Raw genomic sequence first — 18479 nt, 5'->3', positions numbered from 1 at the left:
TTCTTTGCTCTTTATTTTTCCGCTTCTTGTTTCATTATGTCTCACTTCCCTCGCTTTCAACAGAAAGAACAGCTCACAGACGTTTCACCCCTCGAACAGTTAGAATTATCGTCGCGTCGTCAAGCTGCCGATCACAGAAACAGTGTTACTCAGGCCATTGCTGACAGATCTTACTCTTCTTCGAGTACTGTCGACACCACTCTTTCCTCAAATTCGACCACTACACCGTCAAGCAGTAACTCAGATACGTTCAATGGTTCTTTTAATTTGAAAAATGTCAGCAGGCAAAGCCTCAGCAGTTTGTTATCTACAGAATCGAGTTCCACTACTGGAGGCCTTTTAGCTAAGCTAAGATTGGATGATGCTGAGTGGGAAGCCGTATACGATGGTGAAGATGATAACATCTCGCTTACCCGTAGGTCTACCCTCCAGCAACCATCACCAATCGATCCCACTTCGATATCCATTCCTGCCAGTCAATTTCGTTCTTTGCGTCCTTTGTTGAACTCTCTGAAGCGTAAGAAGTTTGTTAATTCGGCTGCTAACTCCGCCAAAGCCATGGGTAACACTGTCAACCGTGTGCGTAATGATGCACCAGTACTGGTTTCTCGAGCTGACGTACAATCCATTCATATCATGCGTGTTTCCGATGGTGAGGAAGAAAATGATGAAGACGATGACAGTTTTCTTCCTTCTCCTCAGGCAACCTCTGCTAGTGGCGACGACACTATCAGTAATTCTACGGAGATGGACGAGAGGGACACGCTTTTCTCGTCTATCAATGACACAGAGGTCACCCAGAGTACCCCGTTCTACGAACATCATGATATCACATCTTCATCACCCGCAGTGGCTCCAATTACGCCTCCCCGTAATGGTTTGCAGAAACCTGTACGTGGATTTGGTCATATGCATTCATTTTCTAATCCTGTTGATACCACTACTTTAGTCAAGCGTAAAGCTAGCTGTCCGGACTCACCGTTGGCAAAGACTTTCCATCACAAATTTTATCATGCCACTGCGCCAAGTCCCATAACTGGAATTTCCGATTACTGCAGTAGCGGTAAGCAGGCCCATTCAGATACCGTTCTTACACCCACCTCACAGGGCCCCATTGTTTTGCATTCTCGTGAGGCCATGGATCAAATGAAAGCTAAAATAGTTATAGATAACTTGAATTATCAACGAGAGCGGGCAAACTCGCTTCTTAGAACCCCTTCTGTGCCCAGTTTGTTTAATATGTCCCTTGATGTGGCGCCTGCTGATCCTTCGCCAAAGCCTCCTCATGCGTCACAATCAGATCCTCTTGGTTCTTCTGCGAAATCTTCTCCTCTTCACGTTTATCGTCAACTTATTCACCCTTCTTCGTCTCCTTCCAGAATGCACACTGCTAATGCTTCTCATTCTTTCCCTATTCCACTTCCTGATGTCCGGTCACAATCAAGACTTCCTAGACTGCCTGTATCTCCTTTCAGACCTCTCTTTCTCACCAATACTTTACCACCATTGGTGTCATTTTCTCCAGCTACTTCCTTGCATAAACCTGAGAGAAGTGTCGATTCACATCACAGTGCATATGCACAAAGCAATAATGTTTCTTTGAGCACACAAACTATAAGTAAGGAACCCTTAGTTCAACCACCTCCTATTCCTATTTCACCCCTGGCTATGCGTAACTCTTGTCCTTCGACCATGCAATCTCAAACGAAGACAAACTCGTCGCTTACACCGGAATCCCGAGTCTCTATGGCTATCGCCCTACGTAAATCTGGTCAGAGCAAGGAAGCTGCCTACCAGTTACAAGTGGCCGCCAATCAGGGTAATGCTGAAGCTATGTTCCTATTTGGACTCTCCCTGAGATATGGTTATGGTGTGATTAAAGACAAGCGTCTTTCATTTTTGTGGATTTGCAAGTCAGGTGGCATTGTAGCAGACAAAGCTTACCACTTCAAAGTGAATCCAAAGATTATTTTAGACGAGCTCGGAAAAGGTGGTACTCTGTTAAGGCCTAAAGAACCCCAGAGTTCAATTTTCTTTGAGATTGGTCAGGCATATCTACATGGTTGGGGTTGTAGAATGGACACGAAGCAGAGTTTGCAATTCTTTGAGCTTTCAGGCAGTCTTGGCTACTGTGATGCAATGTGTGAAGCTGGAAAGATGTGGACCAACAAAAGACTTAATGGTGTTAAAAGGGACTTGTTCAGAGCTGCTTCGTGGTTCCGTTTAGCTGAGTGTTGCGGTGCAGAACTGATAGGCAGCGAGTGGATTCGTAAGAAGAAGTACGATTGATTCGTTGCGAGTCTGCTAACTGTAAATATATTAAGATTTGTAATAATAGCTGTATTGGTATTGTATTATTGTACATGATCACTGGCCTATTTTCTGGCTTCGTGCAATTTGATGCTTTTCGTGACGTTGTATCCATCACTGAGAAGCTGCTCAACTTCTTCCAATTGTAGAGCACCCAATTCCGGATACGTGAAATAAATCACTACGAAAGAGATAGCTGTGACGCTTGCAAAAAGAAGAAACGTGCCTGAAGGTGTCAGCCATCTCATCAACGTAAGAAATGAGGCCGATACGACCATTGAACCGAACCAGTTGGTTCCTGTAGTGAAGGACGATCCCAATCCTCTTACAGATTGAGGAAATAGTTCGGATTGTTGCCAAGGAACGTTACCCAATCCTGTCGCGTATGAGGCAACAAATCCAATTAGTGCTAACATAACCATATAGTCCCAACCACTAAGGGTATCGGCCTTGTTTGTAGTCACATCTATATTCAAATGTTTGAATGAGAACGCGGATAGAAGTTGAGTAGAAAATAAGAATGGCATAGTAATGAGAAGAATGTTACGCCTTCCAACTTTGTCTATGGCAAACAACGACACCACGGTGAAGATAAAATTGGTACCTGCGATAACGCAGCTGACACTAATGGAGTTGCGATATCCAAGCATCTCAAAAATCGTTCCTGAAAAATACATGATTGCATTGAATCCTACAAACTGCTGGACAGCTTGAAGACTGCAGCCTATAAAGAGTGCCCGTCTATTTGAAGGAACCAGAAAAAGCATTCTATTACCATTGACAATCTTTCGCCAAGTACTATTACCAGGAACAGATGAGTTTAAATCTGACAGTTCTTTAATGTTTGCCTCTATGAGATCGTTAGATGACGATGGATACACCCGACGAAGCACAGAAAAAGCGTCGCTATATCTCTTCTTCATGATCATAAAGCGTGGAGTGTCAGGAAGAAATAGCAACGAAATGAATTGTAGTATGCACGGTACCAAAGAAAGTGCCACAGTATATCTCCAGCCAGAAGTCGTATGTGAGAATCCAGCTCCGACTGCGTAAGCAATGAGCTGGCCGCCGGTGATTGCTAAACAATTTATGGTCACAAGACGTCCCCTAAACTTACTAGGAGAAAGCTCGGAAATATACAACGGGGCCGTTAATGATCCAATGCCCACACCACAGCCCATGATAAATCGACCGGCGATCATCCAGGAGATGTGTCCACAGAAAAACTGGATTAAAGCACCAACAGCGAAAAGCAAGTCGCATAACATGACAGAGGGCTTTCGACCAAGCGTATCAGCCATAATTCCAGCAAATAAAGATGCAAAAAAGGCACCCAACGATGTGGATGACGAAATCCATTCTTTTTCCTCTATAGTTAAATACCTTCCGTCTAAGTCCTTACCGATCATCACCAGAACTGAAGAGATATAACCTGTATCGAAGCCAAAAACAAATCCAGAAATCGACGCCACAAACGTTAACATGAGAACTAGAAGAGATAGATTTGGGTTTTGTACTTCGAGGACAGTGGATGTAGATTGGGAATCTCCGGTATCCGAAGATAGCACTGAGCTCGAGGCCTTGTTCCAATGGTTTCTCATGCGCCCGGACAGTGTATCATGCTGGTGTAGATTCTGTGGGTCTATGAGGGGACTACTAGCCAAAGAAATGCTAGAACTTCTTGATTGACACCGCGGCGATAGGTGAGGGATCATAAAGAATGATGAAGAATAAGCATGCAAAGAGTCAAGTTTAAGATTACAGATTACATCTGCTCCACTAAGAATGTGGGGTTAAAACTTATTAATTTATGTACATAAATACGAATAATGCATTTACCACCAGTCGAAGGAGGATTTGTCTATAGGTTTTTCATCTTGCAATTCCGATGGTGCTTCGTCGTCATAGCCATCATGGTCATTTTTTAACGTTCTTCTCTCTCTATTGTTTTCCCCCTTGAATTCGTATACGATGCTGGCGGTGTCGTCTATTCTTGCAAGACAGCATCTCATGGCAAGATTTCTTTCCTTCAACCTTCTCTCAAATAAGTCGCAGAGAATCTCTAATTCTGCCTCTTCCACTCGGCTTTTCTCCTGGTAACTATCACTATAAAACACAAATGTATTGTCCGGAATCCATTTTAGCTCGCAGTTCTGTATTTTGGTGAGAACAGTACGATCCTGCCATAAATCGTTGGTAGCCTCTTCCAATTTGTCTCTTGTAATCCCAAAAAAGACGTCTCTAATTGCTAGGGCATTGTAGTGTTCCCTCTCCTCTGGAGGTTGGCTGTTCTGGCGCTCACTGAGAGCATACACAAGCTGTTGGTGCTTTGCTTTTTCTTCTTCGACCTGCTTCACTTGTCTCATTACCGTGAGGGATTCTTTCAAAGAAAGCGTAGGTCGACGACTCTCTTTCGAAGTCTTGACAAAAACAGACCTCTTAGGTTCTGGGTCTTGGGATTCTGAAAACACATTGTAAGCGTCAGCCAACTCGTGGACAAATTGGCGTTGGACCATTTTCATTGGGGAGAAATGGTGTGAATTCCGGCTCAACTTTCCCAACACAAGGTTACTGAAAATCAATTCTATACTGGTACACCAGACTGGTTGCTTAGAATAGAGAGCTAATACCTCGGGTGTGTAGGTATTATCAACAGCCAATCTCTGGGCAAGTAATTCCGGAGAAACCAGAGTAAGGGGCCCTTCGGTTTTGCTATCACCTAAATTGAACGCAGCAAAAAGAGTGTTGTTACGTTGTTCACGAAGACATTCATCATCACATTCCAATTTCTTCCCTTTTGCATGCTCAAAGCACATAATTTGAGCCTCTCTTCTGCCACATGAGCAGCTAACATCCACCATAACTCGGCAAGGGATCTTTGGATTGCAAGGTGTGGGAGCGTGGCACTTTTGATGGCATTTATGTCCACAAGAGAGTACTTCCCCGCATTTCTGAGTGCATTTCTGTTGGCATTGACCGGAAAGGTGGCACACCTTTAAGCAATGATGCACTCCGCATGGAAGCAGGTTTCCGCACACTTTACCACAAGAAACCACTTTCTGAGAGCAAAGAACATTCTTCACGGATACATGCTTCTCACATTGGCATGACTTGGTTACTAGCACAGTACAAGGAGGGCATGATACATCATCAAGATGGCAAGGATGGTTTTCAGGAGGATGATCACAAGTCTTTGGTCTCTGGCATGGATAGGGGCATAGAGGTAACTTCGTGCCGCATCTTACAGGTGCTAGTAGGATGGTTTTGCCGCAATTGCAAGCAAGATCTTCTGAAGAAGACTCTAGACATGGAGGACACTTGCCAGCATGGCATGTGGCATGACAGCGATGTTTACTGCAAGAGAGCATACGTCCACACTCTTTGGTGCAGATATGAATAGCCTCTATTAAATTGTCGTCGATATTGGTAGGGTCGAGTACATGGCGCCTAATGGCCTTAGCACGTTCACGTTCTCTGACAATAGCAACCTGTTCATGAATACAACATTGTCTCCCACAGTTGTGGCGATGACAGCTAAGCTTGGCTTGGCAATGGTGGTGGCACACGGGTGTGTAGCCTTGTTGAGCCAAGGCACATGCCACTGAGTAAGTAGTGTGACCACAGCGGCACTTCAGATCCACAAAAGTATAGCAACGAGCACATGGGCCCTCGTGACATAACCAGTAGCATTTATGGCCACAGGATAACCTCTTACCGCAGACTTCGCTACATGTGGGAGCAGAATCTAGACAGGATTGTCTTTGCTTTCCATTTTGAAGTTCTGAAATCAGGTGTTTGCCGCAAGGACAATGAGTGAGCACAGTAGGACTGCGGGGACAAATATGCGACTCTTCAAATTGTGGATGGCAGGAGAGCGTACATTTATGAATACCGCAGTCAAGCAATTGATCGCATACATCATCGCACTGATAAGCACCAATCCAGAAAGTATCTGAATGCACATCTTGAGACCTTTGTGCATCCCTTTCACTGCAATTTATCACCTTCTCGTGCTTTCCGCAGTAGCATTTCACCTTGATGTGCTCTTTACAAGGTCCACAAAGCCCAGAATGGCACTCCCGAGCACATCTATGTAAGCCACATGACATAATATCGCCACAAGGTTTGTTACAGCTCCATCCACTAGAATATGGAGTAAGTTCACATGGTAGCTGTCTCTTTTCAGAACCGCAGTGGCATCTCATCATGGGCCCCATAGCAGTACACTTGGAGGCATGTGGACCGGGGTGGCATTCTAGAGGACAGCCATGAATGCATCTCTTCATCTTTGTACCACAAGTCTGGCCACAAGAATGAGGAGTTAGCGGGTTCGGCTTGGGATTTATTACCTTGCCACACCAGCATGTGTATCTCTTGGGAAATTGGTGCATGGTGTTGTTACAAGAAGGGCATCTCCAAGAACGATCTTCCTGCGTGGACGAGCCTCTCTTGGCCCAGTCACGTATACAGTCCAGATCAAACACACGGCTGCAAATAGGGCAGGACCATATTCGTGACTCGCTGTCAATTTCTCCAGTACAAACCATGCATGTGTAGGTACCTTTATGGATCTCTGTAAGAATACGAGTGGCTAGTAAAGACAGTCCTGATTCATCAACACTTGAATCGGACTTATCCCCTTCATCATCAGACATATTTGTAGTAGTAACAACTTCAACTTGAAGTTTCTCCATTTCTTCTACCATCTTGTTTCTACCTAGAAGGAGTATTGTGGTGTCTACTCAGATCTAAAGCTAGATCTGAATCCTTTAATGGGCCGGGACTCGATCTGAATTTTTTTTATTCCGACCCCCGTTCTTAATGCAGTGTACGGATGTAAGACCAAAATTTTTCTCGTTACTACTGAGCCAACAACCATTGGAGACAAAGACGGACTTTATGAGAGAAGAACCAATTGAATACCAAACTCTCTAATTCTGAGTAAATTTCCCTCTATACATTATGCCACATTTAGAGAATCCATGGAAGGCAAGGTAAGTTATGATTTTTTCGGTTCTTGTTCCTGTTCATGTTTACTAACTTTGTGTCAGAGATGCTTGGAGATATCAAGGTGTGTTTGCCAAGGGGCAGCGGTTTAAGGGTGCTCTCCCTGGTATAGGCATTGGCTTTGTCGCTTTCTTGGCCGTCAGTATCTACGAAGATTATGTGGCACCAAAGAAGGAAACTAAGCATTAATTGCGATTCGGATTACAACAGTTCTTATTGAATCTATTTATTTATATATTTATTCACTGGTCGAAATGGCCCCCTATTCATGTACACAAGTGAGGAATGATTATCGTTATTTGTAGTTATAGTTGTAATCTGCGTAGTATTAATACATGTCTAGTCATCTTCTCTCCGGGGAACGATCTCTATCGCCCTGTCCTTTGGTCTCGATCCAGCAGCTGTAATGATACACTCTACCTCTCTGCTTGATGGCATTTCTCCATATCCATTCACCAGAATCGTCGTCAAACACTCCCACCAATTTGTCCCTACAAATTCCGCATATGACTTCATTTTCAGCATCATCCGGAATTGTAACCACCTTCTTATTCATCTCTTTTTCTGTAAGCACCGGTTTCTCGTTGATTCGATTATTCAATCCCACGCCAATATCATAGTTATCGTTACCTCCAACAATCTCATCCTCCTGAAATTGTTCCCATTGCTGGTCAGATAAAAACCATGACCTATTATGGATCTGCTTCGACATGGCCTTAAGCTTTTTGTTCGTTCTAAAGTGCCAGTCAAGGTGTAAAGCCTTCTTTTTGGCATCCTCAGGTGTACTGAAGAACCTTTTCGAGCAGTTAGAACACTGGTTATCCTTAATCGTATAGATAAGTGCAATCTCTTCTTCCGTAGGCTCATGATTATTTATAAAGTTCTGGTTCAATTCGAATCTCGTGAGAATCACCTCTGGTGTCTCATTCTTCTTGACATGCACCGGGTCTTTCTCATTGACCCTTATAATGCCTGCATTTCCTTTCATAGGTGGCACTTTTACACCCGCTTTGGACTTTCGGAGAATATCTTTTAAAAATTCCAAGTTCGTTAATCCGAGAGAGCTCTCGTTACTGTTATCCGAGGGGTCTTTGCTACTGCTCTTACTACTCTTAGCATTAAATTCTCCGTTATTGACTTGGAATTGCGGCTGCTGCTGCTGCCGTTTCTGGTCCTGGTTAAGAATCGAACTCATCATACTGAACAAAGCCTGAGCATTGGCATTGTTAAGTTGGTTTGGAGGTTGCTGTTGTGGTTTTCCAAATGGCGCCTGATATGAAGGAAAGTTATTGTTGTTGCCGCTTGGTAAATTCAAAAGTCCTTGAAGCTGGTTCACTGAGAGCTGTGGCATCTGTTTTGAGGCTGGTTGTTGTTGCTGTTTAAATGCATTAAGCCTCAACAACTCATCTTCCCTAATGGATTGAAGTTGTTTCTTGGTGAAATCAAGCTGTTGTTGAGGAATAGACGATGGTTGGCTGAGAATGGTGCGTAGTTTTTGTAAAAGCTGGAATCTTTCTCTTCCCTTTGAATCATCAGGCATCTGAAGAATCCTTGAATTGACCAAATTGGTGAGGTCGTCGATTTCACGCAGTAAACTACTCTTTGTAGCCTTACTATTCGACAAATCGATCTGCCTCTGTTGCTCAGGGGGTCTATTTGCAGCGGTAGCACGAATAAGAAATTTGTCAATGAGTTCTATTTGATCCTCATCAAATAAGGAAAGTCCTGTGACGGCATTTGGAATCTTCCAAGTGCGGAAAAGTTTGATCAACTTGACTCGGGTGGGATCGTCCACAAGGGAATAAGCCTGGCTAAATAGCTTGAATATATTTGCACCAAACAAAGACGGGTACGGGACTCCCACATTCTTGCATATGGAGTCCAGTAAGTAAAAAGCGTAGAGTTTTTGAGAGGGAATAGCCTTGTTGATCCGTTTCTCGACGGCTTTGGCGATATCTGTGGCAGCTTCTGTATTCTCTAGGGCCAGTGACGTTAGACTTTCGATGATAGGCCTTGAATTCATTGTTAGACTCGACAATGAGTCGTAGTAGTCTTTGCCTATCTGGGCCGCTGAGTTTTCATTTTCTGACATCTGAGGCAATCAACGCAGAAAAATGGATAAGGGGGTAAAAGGCAAAGAGACAAAAGAAGGGATCTTCCTAATACAGATACACAGGTAGAAATTTATACAAGCAAAAAGTAAACACCAAAAGGAAGTGACTTCCTGTAAACGTGGTAAAAGCAAGAACAAAAAAGGGACAACCACTAATAAGAAGAGGAAGAAGAATAAGGAACGGACGGAGTACGAAGGAAGAATGGACGAGAACCAAAAAGTTAGGGGTGTCCAGTGGCAGAGAGAGGCCTACGGGAGAATTCTGGGGTGGCTTGGCCGATAGACGGGTCTAATCACAAAAGGAAAATTTTTTTTTTCCTAGGGTCAGGATGTCCCGGTGGAGGGGAAAAGCTGGTCAGCATCTTTTCTGGCGCGGGGTGGAGGGGGGAGTCGGAGAAAGAAGCGACGGCTCACGACGAGGATAGCAAAGGCCCAGGACCTTGGAGGACGTAATACAACTGATCTCCTTTCTCTAGTTAATTTCTGTTCCTTTTTCGGTTATTTCATTTCGTCTAAGAAGCATTTCAGGGCATACAAAATGCAGAGATTTTCGGCACTATCTAGATCTGTTGTTAGAGCCAACATATTTGCTTCGAGAAGGGCTATCAGTGTTGGCCACCGGGCTTTCTCGTCTACCCCAAGGTATATGTATGCGGAGGCAAAAGAGGGTAAAGATGCTAAAAAAGAGGATACCATCAAAGACGAAGGTAAAAAAGATGCCAAGGATAGTAAAGAAACAAGGACAACTAAGGATGACGTCGATGCTCAACTTGATGAAACCAACAAGTCACTTGAAGAACTGAAGAAGCAGAATGCAGAGCTGAAGGATAGATATGTCAGAGCTGTGGCCGAATTTAGAAATTTGCAGGCTACTACACAGAGAGAAATGAAGAAGGCTAGGGACTTTGCGTTGCAGAAGTTCTCGAAAGACTTGATTGAAACTGTGGATAACTTCGATCATGCTATCGAGGCGGTCGCACGCGAGGAGCTCAAGAGCAATAACAGTCTTTCCAGCTTCTATGACGGTGTCAAGATGACTAAGGATGTTCTTGAAAAGACCTTAGAGAAGCATGGTTTGAAGAAGATTGATCCTCTGGATAAGGAATTCGACCCTAACAAGCATGAGGCAGTGTTCCAGGTGGCCGTGCCCGGTAAGGAGCCTGGAACGGTCTGTATGGTCCAGCAGCCTGGCTATGAATTGAACGGTAGAGTTTTAAGGGCTGCTAAAGTTGGTGTTGCCAAGGCAGCTGACAATTAATGATCATATCTTTGTTTTGTTTTACCCTTTTTCTTCCTTTTATATATTTCTTATACATACGCACCTTCGACCTTCAATCTTCAGTCTTCCTTTTACACTATATATCTATAATTGTTGACCTTAGGCTGTGCAAATGCCACCTTGATCTTTCTGTCTCGTAACGTGATATCTCTTGTCTTTTGAAGGGCATTGTAAGCAGTCTCTTTTGAACCAAATCGAACAAACCCATAGCCTAAGTTCTTCTTGGTCACTGGTGCTCTAGACAAGCCACATCTTAAAGCTTCATAAGGAGCAAACAAATGCAATACCTCATCCTCTGTAACATCATATGGAAGGTTCTTGATATAAAGGATCTCGTATTTCTTTTCGTCAAGTCCTTTGTATCTGGACTCTGACTTTACACTCACCTTAATAGGCATATTATGTATCACCAATCCTTGCATCTCTACACTGGCACGTTTGGCCCGATTGGCATCTTCAAATACTATTCGACCATATCCTCTTGACTTTGACGTCTTGTCATCGCATTCAATATGCACGCTGCTGATGCCCCCGATCGGCGCAAATGCCTTCTCGATCTCATCCTCAGTCAAGTCAAAAGCTAGTCTATTTAGAAGAAGCGTTCTATCTGGCAATCCAGTTCCATTCAAAAGAAGTGGAGCAAAGTTGTGAAAGTTACGCAAGCCAGTACTAAGATTTCTTGTCCACCTATTGAGCATAATTGACATTGTCTCCTAGTGTAGCACAGAAGAGGTAAGTACCTTGTCTCCGCTCGATCTTATCTCATCTCGGTGTAAAGATGTAAAAGACTCCCACTATTTTCTTCTCACATTTGGCACTAAATCGCGACCGATTGATTGACTCAACCATACATATACTATTTGAAGTTCTTCACTCTTCACATAGAATTGTCTATACCCAGTTCCCCACAAATACTTTTCTTCATGGCTGGTCCTCCTCCTCCGCCGCCTCCTCCTCCCCCTCCGGGAATGCCCGCCGGCTCTTCGGCTGCTCCCGCTATGCCAATGATCGCACCTAACAGAAACGCACTCTTTAGTGACATCAGGAAGGGAAGAAGACTTAAAAAAGCCGTCACCGACGACCGTTCTGGCCCTAGCGTCGATGGTGGCGTTGTTTCGGGGTCGAATTTTTCTGTACCCTCTGTCCAGTCAGCTACCTCAGTTGTTTCAGCTCACTCTTCTCATTCAGCTTCCTCGAGGCCCATGGGCCCTCAATTGGCTGATATCTTAGCAGGTGGTCTTCCCAAATTGAAACATGTTGGTAACGCACATACTAGTTCATCAAATGCTCCACGTGCTCCTGCTATTCCTACATTTCCATCTATACCGTCGTCACGACCTTCCAAGAGGTCTAGCATGTCGTTCTCCAGGGCTGCACAGGCACAACAAGCCAATCAGTTTCCTCCTGCTCCACCTGCTCCTCCAATTCCAACTTTTTCTGTTTCATCTGCCTCTTCTGTACCATCGGCTCCTCCGATTCCTGGATCGGCTCCTCCACTTCCAACATCTCTAGGCGTACCACAATCGAGTCTCTCGCACTCTCGTCGGGCCTCTTCAGATTCAGTCTCTTCCATTGCTTCCACAAAGTCTAAACCAAAGCAGCCTTCCCAAAGGCCACACAGAAAATCTTCCGCACCATCAGTGGCTCCTCCTTTGCCTGGATCTGCTCCTCCTCTGCCTGGAGCTGCTCCTCCTTTACCTAGTGCTCCTCCTCCTCTACCTAATACTGCTCCTCCTCCGCCTGTCGCATACCCTCTTCCTTCATTGACTTCTGCTCCTTCCACGCGGCCCACGCATCAACTTTCTCAGTTACCTCCTCCACCTCCTGCACCGACAACTCGTGCAGCTCCTCCACCTCCAGCTCCACCTCCTCCTCCTCCACTATCTTCATTTAGTTCCCCTCCAAAACACAAGTTACTTACGCATTCTGCTACACCTTCCTCTACTCCTGTTCTTTCTGGACTTCCTTTCCTTGCAGAAATTAACCAAAGGCGAGACGATTCTCATGTCGTGGATAGCGATCATGCAACCAAAAAATCTCTTCAGAGATCCACTGCCCCTGCTATCACAAACACTGTCAAAGCCCCTGCACAAGATTCGGTAGAAAGCCCACCCCAGGATTCATTCTTAAGTGCAATTATGAACAGGCAGCATCAGTTGGCCGAGAAATCGGCTTCCCATTCGTCTCCTGCGGCTTCTTCTGTATTTTCAGCAGCTCCCCCAACATCAAATTCGATATCAGCAGAGGTTCAGCAAACTCTGGCTATTCCATCCATTCCGCCCCCTCCGATCTCACTTGCTCCTAGAGCTCCTTCTACGCCAGTTGTTTCGGCATCACATTCTCCATCCCATGTTCCTCCTCCCCCTCCATCATTTTCTTCGCCTCCTCCGCCTGCTCTTGCACCTTCACTGGCCTCTATGGCTTCAAGGGATCGATCATCTTCAGTTACTTCTTCCATGCGCAGCAAGAGGGCGCCCCCACCTCCACCTCCATCTGTTTCTTCTGCACCTATTTCAGACAATCTCTACACCGAAACTCCTGCTGAAATACTAGAGCAGGAGCCAGTGCACAAGATCTTTGGCTACGGGCTTCGGCATACCGTCAAGTCGAATGATGCTAAGATCAATAGGCAACAAGATGTGGGTTCCGGTTTGAGGAAGATCGATATTTCTGCATATACCATCACGGGATCAGGTGTTTCTGCAGGAAGCAGTTCTTCCAAGGGAAGCAAGATCATCATAGATGATTCCAGGTTCAAGTTCATTAATTCTAATGAACTGCCTAAGCCTCGTAAGTTTACCGGTAAGATCAAGCTCTATCCAAGTGGAAGAGGAAGTTCTGTTCCTCTCGACTTGGCTCTATACAAAGAGTAGGAGAGGTCTCTCTACAGTTGTATTCATAGATATTAATGTTTATTTCGTAAGTAGGAATCCATCCATATATATATATATGTACAAGTTGAATCTGGTTTGTCTGGTAGGCCTTTCTAATCACATCTGCCATCTTCCCAGCCATCCTTCCATCTCTTTTTCCAGAGATTACAGTCGAATTTCGGTTTGCCCAACTTCTCGTTGACTGCATTATGCGCATCACAGAGCCATCTTCCAAACTCATCCTGGGTCATCACTTTAGGCTCACTCTTCTTCATGAATTTTTGAAATCCCTTCGCACAGAACCAACAAGGGTACACTTTCGAGAAGATGTTCATGAACGTAGTCATCTCTTTTTGCTGTTCGTCGGAAGGACTCTCCGGATACATGGCAGCCATAGTATGAAGGAACGTCCATGTCGAACGTCCTAATTCTTCAACATCTGCAGGACAGTCTTTACGATTGGCTGTTGCCGCTGTAGCTGCTGCTGCTGTTGCCGTTGAACCAGTTATCGCTAAACCAGCCAATCCCGCCTTTTTGGGAGTCTCCTTCGATGTAGCCATCCTAAAATCTAGCAATGTATTGCAAGTACGGCACCTAGAAAAAAAATGGAAGGAAGAGTTAGTATATTATATTCAACAGCTTTTGCATATTAATATCGATACTTACGGTTTCCCATTCTCGTCGTATATAATCTTTCGGCCGTTGGCACCAAAAACCGGTTTTCCCTTCGGTGCAGGGAATCCAGCATTCTCCGACATGGTTGCTTTTCGCTTTCTTGTATGTAATTCCGGTAGCTTCAGATATCAGAGATCTGCGATCAACCGCCCTACTTATATATCTTAGTGAAAAAGATTTATCCTATAACCATCTTCCCCTTATATAATTTTTTGAAGTGCGCTTACTAATTAGTCAACTTAGTTATATTCTCCAGACATTATTCTCCGAAAGCATAATAATGTTCTCATCTTCGAGCTTGTTCAAAGCAGCTTTGGCCTCTTCTCTACCAAATTGATCTTCCTGTTGAAGCTTTTGATTTATTAGCGATACCAAGTGTTCGAATTTGAAGGAGACGTCTTGAACTTCTCTAAACACAGAAGACATAGTCTTTTTGAATAGTGAGTATCTGCTCTCCGAGATTGCTCCCTCAAGGAAACTTTTGTTTTCTTCCTGAGGTATCTTGATCTTTAGCGCATTATCTGTACTTTCGCTTGTCTCCGCGGTCTCCACGGTATCCTTGACTTCTTTTGTTTCTGTAGCTAACTTACTAATGCCCTCGCTAACCTCCTCCACCTCTGGATCCTCTGGATCCTCTCTGATACTCGCTGTGTCTTGACTACGCGTGGTCATTCTGTGTCCTGGAGGTATCTTCAGGTCTGTCATTTCCATATCATCTCCGTTTCCTGCTGCATTACTTTCTTCCTCTTCTTCTTCTTCTTCTTCCTCCTCATCAAGAGAACGCGTCTTCCTCTTCTTTCTCGGACTCTTAGGTTTCCGTGTCTTTTTGGCGACCTCTTTGAACAAAGAGAACCGTAGTAATTGTTCTGCAACAGAAACATCTTTAACTTCTACTGTCTGCGAAAGACGCACTTTGGCGTGCGCTGTAGAGAGACGGATCATCGTCTCTAGTGTTCTAGGAGTGATGGGTGATGTTCTTGAGTTCTTGTTTGTGTCACTGTTACGAAGATCCGAGTAGATATCAATGATCTTGTTGGTAGCATTTTTTGTGAGCACTGGCTTGATACGCTGCTCGGCGTACTGAATATACTTTTTCAAAAATGGAATAGACACGATCTTAGGCGAGGTTCTTGATGCTGCTATTGCCTCCTCATCCATCTCAATTCCGTGAATCATAGGATTAAACTTCTCATAGACCTCTGAGCCGCCATTTTCATTATCCTCCTCGTTCACCGGCTCATCACCGACCGCTAATGTGATCGTAGGTGCCTCTTTGATCGGTTCACCCTCAGCATATCCTGGCGGTATATATCGGTGCATATTTAGCACATGCTTACTAATTTTCCTATCTTTCTCATCAGAAATGTCATCCGTCACAACAAACAACATATCGAAACGAGAAAGAAGAGAATCTGGTAGCGCTATATTCTGCTGGGGAGACTTGAACGTATCATATTGGCCGTAGATGGGATTGGCAGCGGCCAAAACAGAACACCTGGCGTTCAAAGAAGTATGAATACCGGCTTTAGATATAGTAATAGTCTGTTGTTCCATCACTTCGTGAATAGCCACTCTATCCACATCGTTCATCTTATCGAATTCATCAATACAAACAACACCACGGTCTGCCAACACCATAGCACCAGCTTCAAGCCTTCTTTCTCCGGTTTCCTTATCTGAAGTAACAGCTGCAGTCAAACCGACACCAGAAGAGCCTCTACCAGTCGTGGCAATTGCCAACGGTGCAGTATTCAAAACGAAACGAAGCATCTGGGACTTGGCAGTGGAAGGATCACCCACCAATAGGATGTTGATATCACCACGCAAGTGGGTACCGGTGTCCAAGTTTTTCTCTACACCACCAAGAAGCATGAGCAACACGGCCTTCTTAATATATTCGTGTCCATAGATAGAAGGAGCAAGAGAATGCGACAGAACTTCAAAAATGTTCTCCTTCTTAGCCAACTTGTTGATATTTCTAATATCATAATCTGTTATGTGTTCAATTGCCCTGACTGCTGTAGATCTTTCATGCAATGGATAGACGGAATTTCCCAAAATGATAACTTTGAAGCCAACAGCGTTATTCTGGCCGCTACCCAACGATCTGAAAACACCTATAATCTCTACACGATCTCCTGGTTTGACTTTATCAACTAAATCATCATCCAATATCACATCCAATGACCTAGGAAGTTGTCCAGCAGGTGCTGTTTCAGGTAACTCCTGGATTGTAATGGTCTGATGGTCTCGATATTTAGAAAAGCCGAACTCCATCGTTAGCTTGTTACCTTCAGGATCCTCGGTAGGATAGATAGCCACTGTAGTTATTGGATTGAAACTTGTGGTCTGATCCCTATATTCACGAGAGTGAAATCTTCCAGTATTCTCGCAATAATGAATGGATTTGATAATTTTAGGTCTTATAAGAGATGTCCTAGTAACGACTCCTCCCACAGAAACCATTTTGGAAAGATACGAAGAGTTGATGGTACGTGGAGTCAATTGGTGCGAGCCAAATGCACCTCGAAATCCTAAATAGAAGTCAGTATCTGCATTAATTTCCGACTCTGAAAACTCGTAGGGGTCGTAGATTGCCATAACGGTATCCTTTAATGCAGTTTCTGCGGCAGGTAAGTAATCAGCCGGCTGGTTCATGATTCCTTTCGCATACTCAGAGTCAAATTCTCTTAGCTCATCGACAGAAACGGTAAGTCTCCTGTTTCCTCTTTGTAGCATAGTTTTAATTGTATCTTTATAATCGGTATCATTGTCGTCAGAGTCCAAGAATTCCTGGAACTTTCGGACGCGTTCACCGTATAAGGCATCGACAGCTTCGTTAACTTCTTCCATTTTCCTTTTTTGAAGAAAACTAGATGAAGTGGTCAAAAAGTCAAGAAAGTAACGGAAGTCAAGAAAGCCGTTCGCTTTAACTTCTCAGTTTTCGGTTTGAAACAATTTTAACCCATAGTGGAAATCGGGGAAATAATTAAAAAACTTTCACCCCCTTTCAGACGCGTAATCTGAAATATTATTTCCTCTTACGGATTAATTACTTGCAGTAAGAATCTTTGGATTCTTGGTGTAGGGATGCATTGTGTGACACATTTGGTAGCTGTGAAAAGGGAGTGAAAAGGAAATGAAATAAGTGCTTCTGGAGATTTAAAAGGAAAAAAATGTTATCATAGGAAGTGGTATGGTATGAGTCAAAGAAATCAAATAATAATGATAAAAATCTGTTGAATCCTATTTATTGAGGAAAGATAAGGAATATATTATAAATATCCTATAGATACTTGAAATATATCTAGTAACAGTGTTCATAGACTTTAAAGCTGACGACATTTTTGTCATTCTACAGAGTATTCTATTATGTGAGGCTGAGACCAGCTACCACACTTCTATCTCTGGTGGATCTCCATATGTTCCTTTACCATTCCTAGAATAAATTGATTGAACCTTATTGACCCGTCGATAGTCGTACTAGAACGTACTGATTAGGAAGAAAGTAAATAAATAAAAATCATTCCTCTTAAAAGGGGAGAAAGAATGACGACATGTAATAAGGGGTAGGAATGGAATGGATGAAGCCACCAACATCCACACAGCCGATCCCCCCTGAAATCCAAAATATAATCTGAGTGGCCCTAGAAATTTACGAAGTCAATTGTAGTTACCATGTCGCTATAGTTTTAAAATGACGAGTCAAGGAGCAAAACAAAAACCCTGAAAAAAATAGATATAACATTAAACACACCCTGTGATCTAACAGCAAATTCGACTTACAAATGGATATAAGATTTCCACACCAAGAAACAATCTATAATTCACTGCATCCATCCAAACTTGATCAGTCACAACTAATCTGCCTCAACTAAAAGGACTCGTAACGCCAACCGGTAATTACATTCGCGACGTAACGGAAAAAAACATTTGTTTAGGTTTTCTCTTTTTGAACCAAGATTGGGGTAAAAAGTGCCAATAGTAAACAAACAGACAGGGGAAAAAAAAAATAGAGTAGAATGAATTAAATTGATCTAAGTTTCTTCCATCTCCGTTAAGTGTTTTGCTATATCTTGTTTTCATTTTCACTTCAGTTTGTTTTCAATTGTTTTGCTTTCTCCGACTCAAACATTTCTTGGTTTGTTTCTCCTTTTTGTTTAATTACGGTGCACGTCTTCTTGTTAGCTGACGTATTCCTTTATTAGCACAGGACAAAAGA

The 18479-nt window shown here is 43.6% G+C and overlaps 8 protein-coding genes across 8 annotated transcripts; 3 read left to right on the top strand and 5 right to left on the bottom strand.

The window, feature by feature from the left end:
- Positions 1-36: 36 nt before the first annotated feature.
- On the top strand, positions 37-2289 carry FOA43_000264 (uncharacterized protein; the record flags this gene model as incomplete). Its single annotated transcript, XM_038920597.1, has 1 exon — positions 37-2289. One exon carries the CDS (start codon positions 37-39, stop codon positions 2287-2289), a length of 2253 nt encoding a protein of 750 aa, XP_038776525.1.
- Positions 2290-2375: 86 nt separating this feature from the next.
- Positions 2376-3794, bottom strand: FOA43_000263 (uncharacterized protein; the record flags this gene model as incomplete). The annotated part of the gene is made up of 1 exon (XM_038920596.1): positions 2376-3794. The coding sequence occupies one exon, from the start codon at positions 3792-3794 to the stop codon at positions 2376-2378; it is 1419 nt and encodes a 472-aa protein (XP_038776524.1).
- Positions 3795-4145: 351 nt separating this feature from the next.
- On the bottom strand, positions 4146-5171 carry FOA43_000262 (uncharacterized protein; the record flags this gene model as incomplete). The annotated part of the gene is made up of 1 exon (XM_038920595.1): positions 4146-5171. One exon carries the CDS (start codon positions 5169-5171, stop codon positions 4146-4148), a length of 1026 nt encoding a protein of 341 aa, XP_038776523.1.
- A 2489-nt stretch (positions 5172-7660) lies between these two features.
- FOA43_000261 (uncharacterized protein) lies at positions 7661-9340 on the bottom strand (the record flags this gene model as incomplete). Its single annotated transcript, XM_038920594.1, has 1 exon — positions 7661-9340. One exon carries the CDS (start codon positions 9338-9340, stop codon positions 7661-7663), a length of 1680 nt encoding a protein of 559 aa, XP_038776522.1.
- A 628-nt stretch (positions 9341-9968) lies between these two features.
- FOA43_000260 (uncharacterized protein) lies at positions 9969-10688 on the top strand (the record flags this gene model as incomplete). Its single annotated transcript, XM_038920593.1, has 1 exon — positions 9969-10688. The coding sequence occupies one exon, from the start codon at positions 9969-9971 to the stop codon at positions 10686-10688; it is 720 nt and encodes a 239-aa protein (XP_038776521.1).
- A 92-nt stretch (positions 10689-10780) lies between these two features.
- Positions 10781-11407, bottom strand: FOA43_000259 (uncharacterized protein; the record flags this gene model as incomplete). Its single annotated transcript, XM_038920592.1, has 1 exon — positions 10781-11407. One exon carries the CDS (start codon positions 11405-11407, stop codon positions 10781-10783), a length of 627 nt encoding a protein of 208 aa, XP_038776520.1.
- A 225-nt stretch (positions 11408-11632) lies between these two features.
- On the top strand, positions 11633-13582 carry FOA43_000258 (uncharacterized protein; the record flags this gene model as incomplete). The annotated part of the gene is made up of 2 exons (XM_038920591.1): positions 11633-11639; positions 11898-13582. 2 exons carry the CDS (start codon positions 11633-11635, stop codon positions 13580-13582), a joined length of 1692 nt encoding a protein of 563 aa, XP_038776519.1.
- A 918-nt stretch (positions 13583-14500) lies between these two features.
- FOA43_000257 (uncharacterized protein) lies at positions 14501-17110 on the bottom strand (the record flags this gene model as incomplete). Its single annotated transcript, XM_038920590.1, has 1 exon — positions 14501-17110. The coding sequence occupies one exon, from the start codon at positions 17108-17110 to the stop codon at positions 14501-14503; it is 2610 nt and encodes an 869-aa protein (XP_038776518.1).
- Between the last annotated feature and the right edge of the window lie 1369 nt (positions 17111-18479).

This window comes from Brettanomyces nanus, chromosome 1, assembly GCF_011074865.1.
Source record: "Brettanomyces nanus chromosome 1, complete sequence".
Classification (NCBI taxonomy): Eukaryota; Fungi; Ascomycota; class Pichiomycetes; order Pichiales; family Pichiaceae; genus Brettanomyces; species Brettanomyces nanus.
The sequence above is the reverse complement of the archived record's forward strand: the minus strand, read 5'-3'. Positions and strand labels throughout refer to the sequence as shown.